We start from the raw sequence: 13,216 nt of genomic DNA on the forward strand, positions 1-13,216 counted from the left end.
ATGTGAAGGATTAACACATTTAGGTAGAATTGCGCCTTTGGCTCTTTGCTCTCCTTGCTTTTAGCAAACTAGCAAAGCAGGAGGATCCTGATTGCTGGTGGTGGTAGGCTGGTGTAGGGCCTGATGTTCTACAATTATTAGACCAATGATAAGCTCTCTATGGCGTGAAACATAATTATGCAGAACCCTGTAGGATATAAAGTAACGGGAAGCTTTCAAAATTTTAAGAAACGGGCAATCCTCCATTACAAAAAGAAGCTTTCGCTATTCAACCCCACTTGTGAACACCTACCTAGGTATATGCTTGCTTGTTCGTCTTTTTATTCCCTTCGTTTTCCCATTCGGTTCTCTAAGCTTCAAGAATCATTCCATCAGCTTTGAGCCTTTGACCACATGGGGAGGAACATTTCCGATTACTTAGCTTCATAATTTTCCCAAATGTTCTCCTGCTCTTCTTTAATTTTATTGTTCTTTTTTTTTTTGGGGGGCCATTGCACCACCTGTAATATATACTCTGCCAAGTGTCCTTCGAGTATACATACACACTACCTGTAATTTCACACAAGAATTCTTAAAAGGTTCTGTACTTGGTGGTTTGAAGTGGATAACAGTTGGTGTTCTCTGATTTCATCCTGTCCAATTGAAACAGGGGGTAACAAAAGTTATGCAAGATACGAAGTGGACGACCAACCCTCTTTTCATACTTCTTTCCCTGGGGCATTCAAAAACAACTGCATATATACTTGCTAATTTCCTTTAATTCATGAACCAACATCACTATATTCACGTATATATATATAGACTTCTGAGTTGCTAGATTTTAGTTGCCATTTTTACGTTACATAGGTTAAATTTATTAATCAACATTACTAGATTCATTGGTGCAAACATCATATATTGTGGTAACTCCCAGTATTTTTTTTTTTCAAGAGCAGAAGTAGTCATTCTGCATGCATTTGCCATTCAGTCTGCACGAGTCATCATGAAAAGAGGATAATAGGTGATCGTGTAGTTGTTTACAATGGGACAGATGTAACAATCATTGTCTGTGCCAATAATTTCACTTAAACTAGTGGGGAGCCTGTAGGATGAAAAGGAAAGCTGGATATGTATTCTCTTGGCTTCAGTATAGGACCCTGTAACGTTAGCATGACTTGACTATAAATCAGCAGGGGCATGAAGTTCCGATTAGTGGACAATCTATTCCAATTCAACCTTTATTTTCTCAGTATTTGTGACAAAACCAATTTGCCCTCATCCTTACCTATGACAATTCACGCATGGATTTATAATAACTATGGACCCCTAAAGAAAAGTAGATGAGCTGCTTCCCTAGTGAAGGCTCCGGCCTACTAATGGAAGATCCATCAATGGTGCTAGGCTTAAGATGGCAGAATACTCCAATTATGTGCACGCCCACCTCATTTGACATAATTTTTCTTTTAAGGGCTCAATGTAATCCGAACCAAGAGGGTGAACAGTTGAACCTTGCATGATATATATGTATGAACCAAACACCAAGTAGTTCCTGCTTTATATCTTTAATTTGAATCTGGAAAGAAGTAAAATCATCATCTTTTTCTGCTCTCGTCACCTCTCAGTTCTCTCACCGACTTTTTGCTGCTCTCTTCACGCCGTTGATTTGCTCATGGATGAAATTCCCTACAAATGCACCAAGAGTTTTATTTGTTAGTCCCCTCTTGCTATCTTTTTCTTGGGTGAAGTAAATCGCAACAAACTCAAACTAAACTGCTTCGAACCAAAATCATACTTAAACGTTCCAAAAAGAAAAAAAGTTAAACCAACGGTCCGAAACCAACTTTTTACTTGCATCAAAACATTGTTCGCAGCTCTTCCGACACCTATATTTAATCTAAGGTGCTCTAGCATCTTTTCGATATCCAAGCATGGTCATGGCAAGAACGAAAATTCATGTCATTCTGGTGTTTGTTAGTTCTCTACTCATTTTGCTTCCAGATTCACCAGGTTTGGATGGAACTCTCCGCTAAGTTGGAATTTGGACATCAATAATTGCTATAGTTTTTGAGTCGATTTTTGTCCTCAATATCAGTAACAATTTGGCTTTCTTTTCATCATTAATTCTTGCAGTTGGGGCACCGGTGGGGGTTTGCTATGGTCGCGTCGCGATCAATCTCCCACCTCCCTCGGATGTTGTAGATCTCCTCAGATCCAATGGCATTTCAAGAGTTCGTTTATTCAATGCTGATGCAGAAGCACTGAAGCCATTCTCAGGGACAGAAATTCAGCTCATGATTGGTGTCCCGAACGAAGTCCTGCCCACACTCGCTAATGGGATGGTTTCCACCTCATTGGATTGGCTCCAATCAAACATTTTTGCATATGTTTCTCCAAGCCAGGTTCGATACCTAGCCGTAGGCAATGAAGTACTCCTAAAAGATCCATTTTACTCACCGTTTCTTGTTCCTGCAATCCGTAAGCTACACCAAGCTCTTCAAGCATTAGGCCTCGCGGATACAATCAAACTCTCTTCAGCTCATGCTGCAACAGTACTATCCAACTCCTATCCACCATCAGCCGGAGCTTTTGATCCGAACCTCCTCTCAGTCCTAACCCCACTCTTGCAATTTCTGCGCGACACAGGATCGCCCCTGATGGTCAATGTGTATCCGTTTTTCAGCTACATAAACAATATGCAGTCCGTTTCATTAGACTACGCTCTCTTCAGGTCCTCTGCCGTTCATGCGGATCAGAAGTTGGCATATGACAATATGTTTGATGCAACGATCGATGCTTTCGCGTATGCCATGGAGAGGGAAGGATTTCAAGGCATCCCAATAGTGGTGACAGAGACAGGGTGGCCAACAGCAGGTGGAGCTGCTGCGAATATCGAGAATGCATTGGCCTATAATGGCAATGTTGCGAGAAGGGGTTTGAACAATATTGGGACGCCTAAAAGGCCGGGAGTCGGTGTTGAGGTTTTCCTGTTCGACCTGTTTGATGAGGATCAGAAGGGAGGGGAGGAGTTTGAAAGGCATTTTGGGATCTTTCGAGTAAATGGTGTCAAGGCCTACGACCTTTCATTTAATTAGTTTTAAGTACTGTGCTGTCTTCTACTCTATTGCTATTTGCTGGTCTGTAGTTTATTTGCATGGTTCATAGTACTTGAAAGCAAGGCATATTCTGATGTTCTCTACCAGTGTATAAATTGATGGATTGCATCGAATTTGTTCCAACTGATGATTATAGATACAGAAGTATCGTCTTAGGAAAATTCATAATTATGTCCTGAATCTTGCTGCTTTGTATATATTCCGTTGGTGCAAAGATATGTTTTTTACTCATTCAAGACTCCGGCAACGGGTGTTAGGTTGCGTAAGAATCATCACGATGCGCGTTGAAGAATCGATGCCAGATGAAGATCAGTGCCAAATTCTGCTTATCTTTGTGAAGATTTTTACTTCTGCTCAGATTGGGCCTACCCAAATTGAGAGTCCAGGACCATGTTATCAGAAGGGCCCAATTCGAGCCTAGGTAGTGTGAGCCCGGGTGAGATGTGGAACAAGTACGGGGGGCAATCTCAATCTCCGGTTTAGAACTTTTAGAGCCCAGCCCAAAATTAAGGACTAATTAACAACTTAGTTGACGAATTTGGGAATGAATTTGTTTATATTAAATGTTATCCAGCTTAGAAAGATGTAATAGTAGTACTTTTATGGACAAATTGCTCAAAACTGTGATCACAGTGGCCTTTGAGATGAGAGATAAATATTGCTGGGTTGGGAATCAGCTTTCTTAACAGGCAAGAAAATCGAAAATCAAAGGAACAAAGAAATTGGTACGTGGAAAACAAAACAAAAGGAAGAAAAGCATCCTACGGGGCCAAGTGCCCTACAGGCGGGGAAACGTCAAAATTCATGAAACATAAATGAACGGAGAGGAGTCACAAAAGAGAATAAAGGTTGATTGCATATCGGTAGTCGGCACCCCATTCTTGTATTCCCATCTTTTTGCTCTGCTTAAAAAATTATTCCGTTACTGCTTAAAAATATGGGTTTGGATAAGATCTGATACAGGTCAGGATTTGAATATGAATTCTAAAAAAACAAATCCTACTTAGATCCATGATTCTCTCATAGGGTTTGGATTTAAATAGAATCTGAATTTAAGAAATTAAATTCAAATTCTATCAAAATATATTATATCTGAATTAAATTTGGGTAATACTCAATCCATTAACATGCCTAGTAGCGTTCGTATGTAATTCGAGAGATGTGAGGGCCGGCTGGCTAGTGCTGCTATACTCTTCACTTTTGTGCTGATCTGAAGCTAGCGATAATCTTGCGGTATTCCTTCCTCTCTAAGTCTTTAAATATATGATTTTCCACGTGTTCTCTGGCTAAGCTGCCAATCAAGAGCGATTGCTTTTGGACGGTTGACATCTACTGGCCGTACTATGTAGTAGTAGTATAATTTAAGGCTGGGAATACTATATACATATACGTGTTGTTACACTACGTATAAACCAATCAAGACTATTGCAGATATCGAGTTATCAACCACTAAGACCTGAGATGGCTTTGAACAAGGATGAAGAATCAATGCCAGATGAAGATCAGTGCCAAATTCAGCTTTTCTTTGTGAAGACTTTTACTTCTTCTCAGATTGGGCCTACCCAAATTGAGAGTACAGTATCATGTTATCAGAAGGGCCCAATTCGAGCCTTAGTAGTTTGAGCCTGGATGAGATGTGGAACAAATACGGGGGACAATCTCAATCTCTGGTTTAGAACTTTTAGAGAAGGTCTAATTAACAACTTAGTTGATGAATTTCGGAATAAATTTGTTTATATTAAAGGGTTATTATCACTTTACCCCCTTAACATTCGGTGTCAGTATCAATTTCCTCCTTAATGTTATCTTTTAGTCACTTTACCCCAAAACTAACAGTCAAATTTAACGGAGTTTGTTAATTAAAGTAAAAAGACAAGTTTAGCCCTTAAAATTATTATCATTTTATCCCCATAAATTATAGTTTCATTATCAATTTACCCCATAAAGTTATTTTTTAGGCAATTTATCTCACTATTAAACCAACTTAGCAAGTTAAAAAACTTTAGAAGAAAGTGTCATCCTCTTTGTATAGTAAAAAAATAAAAAATTTAGAGCAGCTCTTCTCCTCTTTAGTATTAAGAAAAAAAGTCAAAGTATTAATTTCTATCTTATTGACAATCTTATTAATATTAAAAAAAATAGAAAGATGGGGAGGGGGAGGGAGAGATAGAGAGAGAGAGAGAGCTCAATTCTTTTTTTAGATAATACAAATAAGAAAGAATTACATACTTTTATTATTTTAAAATTATTTCACTTTACTGTTTACCACCAGATTTCAATTCTAATCCCAACAACTTTAAATTAATACGATAATGTTAGACTTTTTTTAATTTTTTTTTTTTTGTAAAATCTAATTTTCTGTCTCCTTCTTTCCTATCTCTTTTCTTTTCCCAGTATTAATAAGTGTGAAAAAAGAATTTTGAGAAAACTTTTTATTTTTATATTTTTGGATCTCTTAAAGTGAAAAAAAAGAAAATAATCATTCTAAATTTTTTATTTTTAATTATATATATAGGGTAAATATATTTAAAATTTTTTTTACCATACTAGTTAGATTAACGATGAAGTAAAATGCCAAGAAAATAATATTAGGAATTAAAGTGATTATATCACTATAATTTAAAGGAACAAAGTAATAATAACAATGTAGTAATGCTATAGAATAAAAGGGTATTTTTGTCCAAAATTTCTTAACATGTTGAGTTGAATTACTTATGGGGTGAAGTGACTAAAAGCTAACGTTAGAGGGTAAACTGATAGTAGTGATATAATTTAAGGGGATAAAGTGATAATAACCCTATATTAAATGTTATCCAGCTTAGAAAGATGTAATAGTAGTACTTTTATGGACAAATTGCTCAAAACTGTGATCACAGTGGCCTTTGAGATGAGAGATAAATATTGCTGGGTTGGGAATCAGCTTTCTTAACAGGCAAGAAAATCGAAAATCAAAGGAACAAAGAAATTGGTACGTGGAAAACAAAACAAAAGGAAGAAAAGCATCCTACGGGGCCAAGTGCCCTACAGGCGGGGAAACGTCAAAATTCATGAAACATAAATGAACGGAGAGGAGTCACAAAAGAGAATAAAGGTTGATTGCATATCGGTAGTCGGCACCCCATTCTTGTATTCCCATCTTTTTTCTCTGCTTAAAAAATTATTCCGTTACTGCTAAGAATCGCTCACTCTCGGCATCTCGGTTTGCTTATTTGTTCAAATTAAAGAGTGAGCTCAGCGCACTAAGTAGCGGGGCTGCTTGCCGCTAAATTAGCTTAACTTCAATGGCAGAGGAAGCAAATGGACGAGTGCATGATCTTAACACCATGCTTAGCTCTTCAGATCGAGACTTTCTTATTCGCAACAACGGCCAACAGGTGCATAATTATGGACTCCTTTTCGGCTTTTGGACTATTTAGCATGCAGACAAGTTTGGTAGAATTACATGTCGGATCACCCGAAAAAAATTAGAAAAAAGATTTGAGATTGCTAAGGCAAGATAATTGCCTAACGGAATCCGTGGAATTCTGGGTTACCCTTAATTCTTGCATCGTAAAAGATTTTGTATAAGTTTTGTTAGTAGGGGGGGAAAACTGCTTATTGTTTCTATAAAATTTTCATTATGTACAGTTTGTCGTCGAGTTCCCGAAAAAAGCCTGGATATTCTTAGCTTTGTTTATGGTGTTTGATAAACCAGCTGATTAGAGGTTATCTACTCTTTTAGTCTAGCTATTCTTGAATTAGTGAAAAGACTGGAGGAAAAAAAAGTGGTGAAAAGGTTCATCTTTTAAGAGTGCTAAAATTTAGTTACTGTTTTTGTCTGTGAAATACTGTTTTCTGTTGGATGTGTTATCATCTTGGCAGTTTTCTCATCATGATCCTTGGCTTTGCAGGTTAAGGTAGAAAGTTTAAAGGGGAAAAAGGTCGGGTTATACTTCTCAGCATCATGGTGTGGCCCGTGTCGACGTTTCACCCCGAAGCTGGTAGAGGTTTACAATGAACTCCTTCCAAAGGATGACTTTGAGATTGTATTCGTCTCTGCTGATGAAGACGATGAGTCCTTTGCTGCCTATTTCTCTAAGATGCCCTGGCTAGCCATTCCCTTCTCGGACTCTGAGACACGTGATCGCTTGGATGAATTATTCAGTGTCAGGGGAATTCCACACCTTGTGATTATTGGTGAAAATGGGAAGGTCTCAACTGATGATGGAGTTGAGGTCGTCCAAGAGTGTGGAGCAGAAGGATATCCATTTAGCCCTGAATGGATTAAAGAAATTAAAGAACAGGAAGAGGTGGCGAGGAGGAATCAGACCTTGAAGACTATCTTAGTCTCAAGATCACGTGACTATGTGGTTGCTAGCGATGGGAAGAAGGTAATAGTAATATTCAGCTTTGAAAACATCTGCGTCCCAGTACTTGCAACTTTACTTCGCATGAGCCTCGTACTGATTTGTGCTTTGATAGGTCTCCGTTGCTGAATTAGAAGGGAAGACTGTTGGCCTGTACTTCTTCTTATCGACAGTCGGTGGTCGCAATGCTTTTACTTCTAAACTACTTGAACTTTATGAGAAGTTGAAGGCAAAGGGAGAGAATTTTGAGATTGTGATGATACCCCTTGATGATGATGAAGAATCATATAAGTTATGGTTTAAAAACATGCCTTGGCTTTCGCTGCCTGTCAAGGACAAGGGTTGTGAGAAGTTAGTACGGTATTTTGAGCTGTTTACCCTGCCTACTGTGGTCATCATTGGGCCAGATGGAAAAACTCTACATTCTAATGTTGCTGAAGCAATCGAAGAACATGGCGTCCAAGCTTATCCTTTCACACCTGAGAAGTTTGCGGAGCTTGAGGCAATAGAAAAGGCAAAGCGAGAAGCACAAACGCTCGAGTCCATTCTGGTTTCTGGAGATCACAATTTCGTGATAGGAAAAGATGGGGTAAAGGTATGGCATTTGGGAATTTTTTTATTGTTTCTTAGATCGGTAAGAATGTTTCACTGGACGTAATCTTATTTACAACTCTTTGTGCATCTCCAGTAGAATGAATGCATACCTCACAGCTTATTGATGGTTTAAGCCTACTCTTAGTATTTGCAGCTACAGTTGATGGTTATGTTAGCGACATCTTTCTGAACTTGCTGCAGTTCATCAGTAATTTCATTTTTCTGTTAGCGTATAAACTAAGCTTAGTTCCACTTTGCAGGTTCCCGTGTCTGATCTTGTTGGAAAGACTATACTCCTTTACTTCTCCGCTCACTGGTGCCCTCCTTGTCGTGCTTTTCTGCCGAAGCTTATTGAAGCATATCACGGGATCAAAGCTAAGAACGATGCATTTGAAGTCGTCTTCATCTCAAGCGACAGGGATCAAAACTCGTTTGATGAGTTCTTTTCCAAGATGCCTTGGCTGGCACTTCCCTTTGGTGATGGAAGGAAGGAATCTCTAAGTCGAGTATTTAAGGTGCTCGGCATACCTATGTTAGTTGCCATTGGGCCTACCGGAAAGACTGTCACGACCGAAGCCAGAGATCTTATAACATATCATGGTGCTGATGCCTATCCCTTCACGGAGGAGCGACTGAAGGAGATCGAGGAGGAGTATGATGAGATGGCAAAGGGGTGGCCTGAGAAGGTGAAGCACGCATTACACGATGAGCATGATCTTGTTCTTACTAAGCGTCAATCTTTCGTGTGTGATGGATGTGATGAGGGGGGACAGGTCTGGTCATTCTACTGCGGAGAGTGTGACTATGATCTCCACCCAAAGTGTGCTCTGGAAGAAGACATGATGGAGATCACAGGCGACGCAGAAACAGAAGTTTCAAATAAAGACCAGAAAGAAGGATGGATTTGCGATGGAGATGTGTGCTACAAAGCTTGAGAGGCTGATAGCTGCAAAGATTCTGCCTATTTTTTTGCGGATACCTAACAAGTATAAGCAGAAATCTTGCAGTTTCTATATGATGTTTATAGTCCAGGTGTGTATATATATATATATACACATCACACGAGGGTTGTATTTCTATTAACATCTATTTCCTTCTTCCACCATCGGAAGAAATAAGTTTTAAACAATGGTTACTGTAATTTCTAGTATTGTTGGCAGTGGTGGCAATGTAATAGATCTCTTATATCTATACATAGCTTGAGTTGCTTGCTTTTTTGTAGCATTTCTTCTGTGGAATGCTAAGCGTTAACTTGGTATGATATCATCTCTATACGCGAGCTTCTCTGATATAATTGAAGTCAATCTCGGAATAATATTCTTCATTTTTGTTCTTTTACAGGGATTCATTTCAATTAAGAATTGACCGCATGTAAAAATTTTCTGTCGTCGATTTTGACTGCATATTAAGACTTGACACGTGTATAGTAAATTGTTTTTGAATAATTGGATCGAATTTTGCCCCAACTGATGATTATAGACGCAGATGTCTTGGAGAAATTCGTAATTGGGCCCTAAATCCTGCTGCTTAATACGCGCTTGGTGCGAAATTATCTTTTGCTTATTCAACAGAATCATGTCTGGTAAGTAAAAATGAGTAGTGTTAGCAGACTTGACTCTGTTGAACAAGTAAAAAGATAATTTGTGACGAAGAACAAAACTGTGCCCACTTCAGCATATTTAGTGATGATTTTACTTCTGCTCAAATTGGGCTGCCCAAATAGGCCCAAGATTCTAGTTTATGGAAGGCCTAATTCGAGGATGAGCTGTTGAAGGTTTAGAACTCTAAAAGCCCAATATAAAGGCCTACTGAATGCTTTACAGTTAACAAAAGTAGAAATAACTTTAGAAGAATTTTGGAATAATTTGTAAAAAATTATTATTTGATTGCGTTCTACACTTCTACATACATATTTCAATTATCTCTTATTTCACGTATCACATTACAAAAAAAAAAAAAAAAAATGATTATAGCGTTATTTTAAAAAAAGTTTCCAAATATTCCTCTGTCCAAACACACTCAGTAGTATTAAGATGAAAGATAGAGCGTACATTTTATCTAGTGTAAAGAAGATGAAATAGTAACAATGGTAAGGACAAATTGCTCAATCAATCAATCAATCTTGGCCGGCTCCGGAGAGCGTTTAAGGTGTTAGACAGTGGGAAATTCTGGTTTCCATCTTAACCAATCGACAAGAATATCCCCATCATAGATAAAGCATACTCATCAATCAGCGATCACTCGACACCAACTAGTAGCAAAAAGGAGATGTGTATTACTAGCCCATGAGATGAGAAATAAAAGGCAAACTAGCTGGCTAGTGCTGCTGTACTTTTGACTTTTGTGGCTAGCGATGATAATACTGGGGTGTTCCTTCCTCTCTAAGTCTTTAAATACATGTTTTTCCACGTCATCTCTGGTTAAGTTGCCAATCAAGAGCGATTGCTTTTGGACGGTTCACATCTACCTGCAGTACTATGTAGCATAATTTAAGTCTGGGAATATATGTATATGTTGTTACACTACGTATAAACCAATCCAGACTATTGCAGATATCGAGTTATCAACCACTGAGACTAGAGATGGCTTTGAACAAGGATGAAGAAACAGTTTCTCATGATATTACCTCCCTCCTTTCTTCACCGGAGAGAGATTTTCTTGTGCGAAATAATGGTGATCAGGTACTTTTTCCTTTGCAAAGGCCCATTTCTTATCTGTCCTTTATCTAGCCGCTAATTATGTTTTATTTCGTTGAGTTGAGTACCTTGTCCCAGTTTTTAATAGAATCTTTAGATTGAATCTTCAAGAGCTTGTTCTGAATGCATCTGAAAATAGCATCGTGATCGGTTTTTTGTAGGTAAAAATCGAGTCTTTGATTGGAAAGGCAGTCGGATTATATTTCTCAGGTTCATGGTGTGGCCCTTGTCTACGTTTCACCCCAAATTTGGTGCAAGTCTATGATGAGCTCTCCAGTAATGCTGATTTTGAGGTTGTTTTCATCTCTTCTGATAGAGACGAGGAATCATTCAATGCTTATTTCAAAAAAATGCCATGGCTTGCTTTTCCTTTTGCTGAGTCGGAGACAAGGCAAAGTCTGAAGGAGTTGTTCAAAGTCAGGGGAATTCCGCATCTGGTGATCCTTGATGGGAGTGGGAGGGTTTCTACTGAAGAGGGTGTTAGGATCATCTATGACTATGGTGCTGATGGCTACCCGTATACCCCAGAAAGAATTAATGATTTGAAAGAGGAAGAAGAGAGAGCTAGAAGGGAACAATCTTTAATGTCTATCTTGACGCACGATTCGCGTGACTATCTTATTTCAAATGATGGAAACAAGGTGAAACATGATTTCTTTTCTTGAATTTCATTATCCACGTTTCTGTTTTGGATTATATGTTGTGGTTTTAGGTAGGTGGCTAGTGATTGATAATTAACGAATCATCATATCCTTTATGTTTTACTAGATTCCTGTATCGGAGCTTGAAGGAAAAACAGTTGGCCTGTATTTCTCAGTGAGTTCTGACAGAGGATGCCTTCATTTCACCGATAGACTCTTAGAAGTGTATAAGAAGCTTAGAGAGAAAGGAGAAGCTTTTGAACTTGTGCTTGTGTCTTTAGACGATGATGAACAAGAATTCAAAAATTGTTATGAACCCATGACATGGTTGGCCTTGCCTTTTAAGGACAAGACCTGTGATAAACTGGTGAGGCACTTTGAACTTAGAACCCTTCCCACACTAGTTGTAATCGGTCCAGATGGCAAGACTCTCCACTCAAATGTGGTCGAATCAATTGAAGAACATGGTGATGAGGCCTACCCTTTTACGCCTGAAAAGTTTGCTAAGCTTGCTGAGATAGAAAAGGCAAAACTTGAAGCACAGACGTTGGAGTCTATTCTTATTTCTGCAGATAAGGACTTTGTCATCTCTAAAGATGGATCAAAGGTAGTAGTGGCTTTAAGTTCTTTAATCAAAGTGGAGGTGATCTTTGTTTCAATCAACGTTGTCCTGATTGTTTGAAGTTTGTTTCTTCTTAATTAGGTTCCAGTTTCTGAACTCGTTGGGAAGAACATTCTTCTCTATTTTTCAGCTCACTGGTGTCCTCCATGCCGTCATTTTCTACCTCGATTCATTGCGGTGTACGAGGAAATCAAGGCTAAGGATGATGCGTTTGAAGTAATTTTCATCTCGAGTGATCATAATCAATCATCCTTTGATGATTTCTTTTCAGGCATGCCGTGGTTAGCACTTCCATTTGGTGATGAGAGAAAGGCGCTTCTGCAACGTAGGTTCAAGATCAAAGGCATTCCAGCTGTGGTAGCAATTGGACCTAATGGGAGGACAGTAAGTACGCAAGCCAGGCAGCTTATACAAGCTTATGGAGCAGATGCCTACCCGTTCACTGAGGAGCGTGTAAAGCAATTAGAGGAACAGGCAAAGGGTGGCCTGAGAAACTGAAGCATGAACACCATATTGAGCATGAGCTGATACTTGCTCGCCGTACTGCATATGTTTGTGAGGGCTGCCAGGAGATAGGACATGGATGGTCTTACCTATGCGATCAATGCAACTTTGATCTCCATCCAAAATGTGCGCTGAAGAAAGAAGAATCAAAGGCTGATCAAGACAGTCATCCTGGAGGAGAGCCTGGCAAAGCCAAAGAGCGCTATGTATGTGATCATTTAGCATAATAACTATTCTGGCGTGTTAAATGCTGAGACTTGTATGTAAGCATTAACTTATTTGTAATACCAGTAAAGGCCGAAGCTTGTACTTTTAGCCTTCTAGTCCCAAAGAACTGCAGGACTTGATCTTCCGTGGATGGACTGAATTCTCCATTAGAATGAAGTCAGGAATGCAGGTTTAAGATGTACCTTTAGGCCAGATCTAACAGGTACCCATGCTACTTATCCCTTTTTTTCTTTAAACACTTTTTACTTCTTTTGCTTTTGCTTTAGTTCTTTCACAGGCTCACGCTAGAAATAGACACTTGAAGGACTGGGAAATCCTCAACAACTCGATGTTGAGAAGAACCTTTAAGCGAAAAGTATTCTCTATTTAGAATTACAGACACGTGTTGAATCGTTTGCAAACGCATGAAAAATACACATTGAATTAAGTTTAAGATTAAACCAGTTCCGTGATGTGCACCAGGATGCTGGCAATGCCATTATTTGTCAATCTT

The 13,216-nt window shown here is 38.8% G+C and overlaps 1 protein-coding gene and 1 pseudogene across 1 annotated transcript; both read left to right on the forward strand.

Annotated features, from left to right (window-relative positions):
* Positions 1–1,670: 1,670 nt before the first annotated feature.
* LOC113752915 (glucan endo-1,3-beta-glucosidase-like) lies at positions 1,671–3,263 on the forward strand. Its single transcript, XM_027296965.1, has 2 exons — positions 1,671–1,986; positions 2,110–3,263. Exons 1-2 carry the CDS (start codon positions 1,908–1,910, stop codon positions 3,069–3,071), a joined length of 1,041 nt encoding a protein of 346 aa, XP_027152766.1. The 5' UTR covers positions 1,671–1,907; the 3' UTR covers positions 3,072–3,263.
* Positions 3,264–6,193: 2,930 nt separating this feature from the next.
* On the forward strand, positions 6,194–12,976 carry LOC113752700 (annotated as a pseudogene).
* Positions 12,977–13,216: the final 240 nt, after the last annotated feature.

This window comes from Coffea eugenioides, chromosome 11 (assembly GCF_003713205.1).
Source record: "Coffea eugenioides isolate CCC68of chromosome 11, Ceug_1.0, whole genome shotgun sequence".
Lineage (NCBI taxonomy): Eukaryota > Viridiplantae > Streptophyta > Magnoliopsida > Gentianales > Rubiaceae > Coffea > Coffea eugenioides.

Bases quoted from the DNA above. Each gene is read 5' to 3' on its own strand.
- LOC113752915 (XM_027296965.1), top strand. From the start codon at position 1,908: ATGGTCATGGCAAGAACGAAAATTCATGTCATTCTGGTGTTTGTTAGT. The intron at 1,987-2,109 runs GTTTGGATGGAA...TAATTCTTGCAG, and splicing joins TTTGCTTCCAGATTCACCAG to TTGGGGCACCGGTGGGGGTT.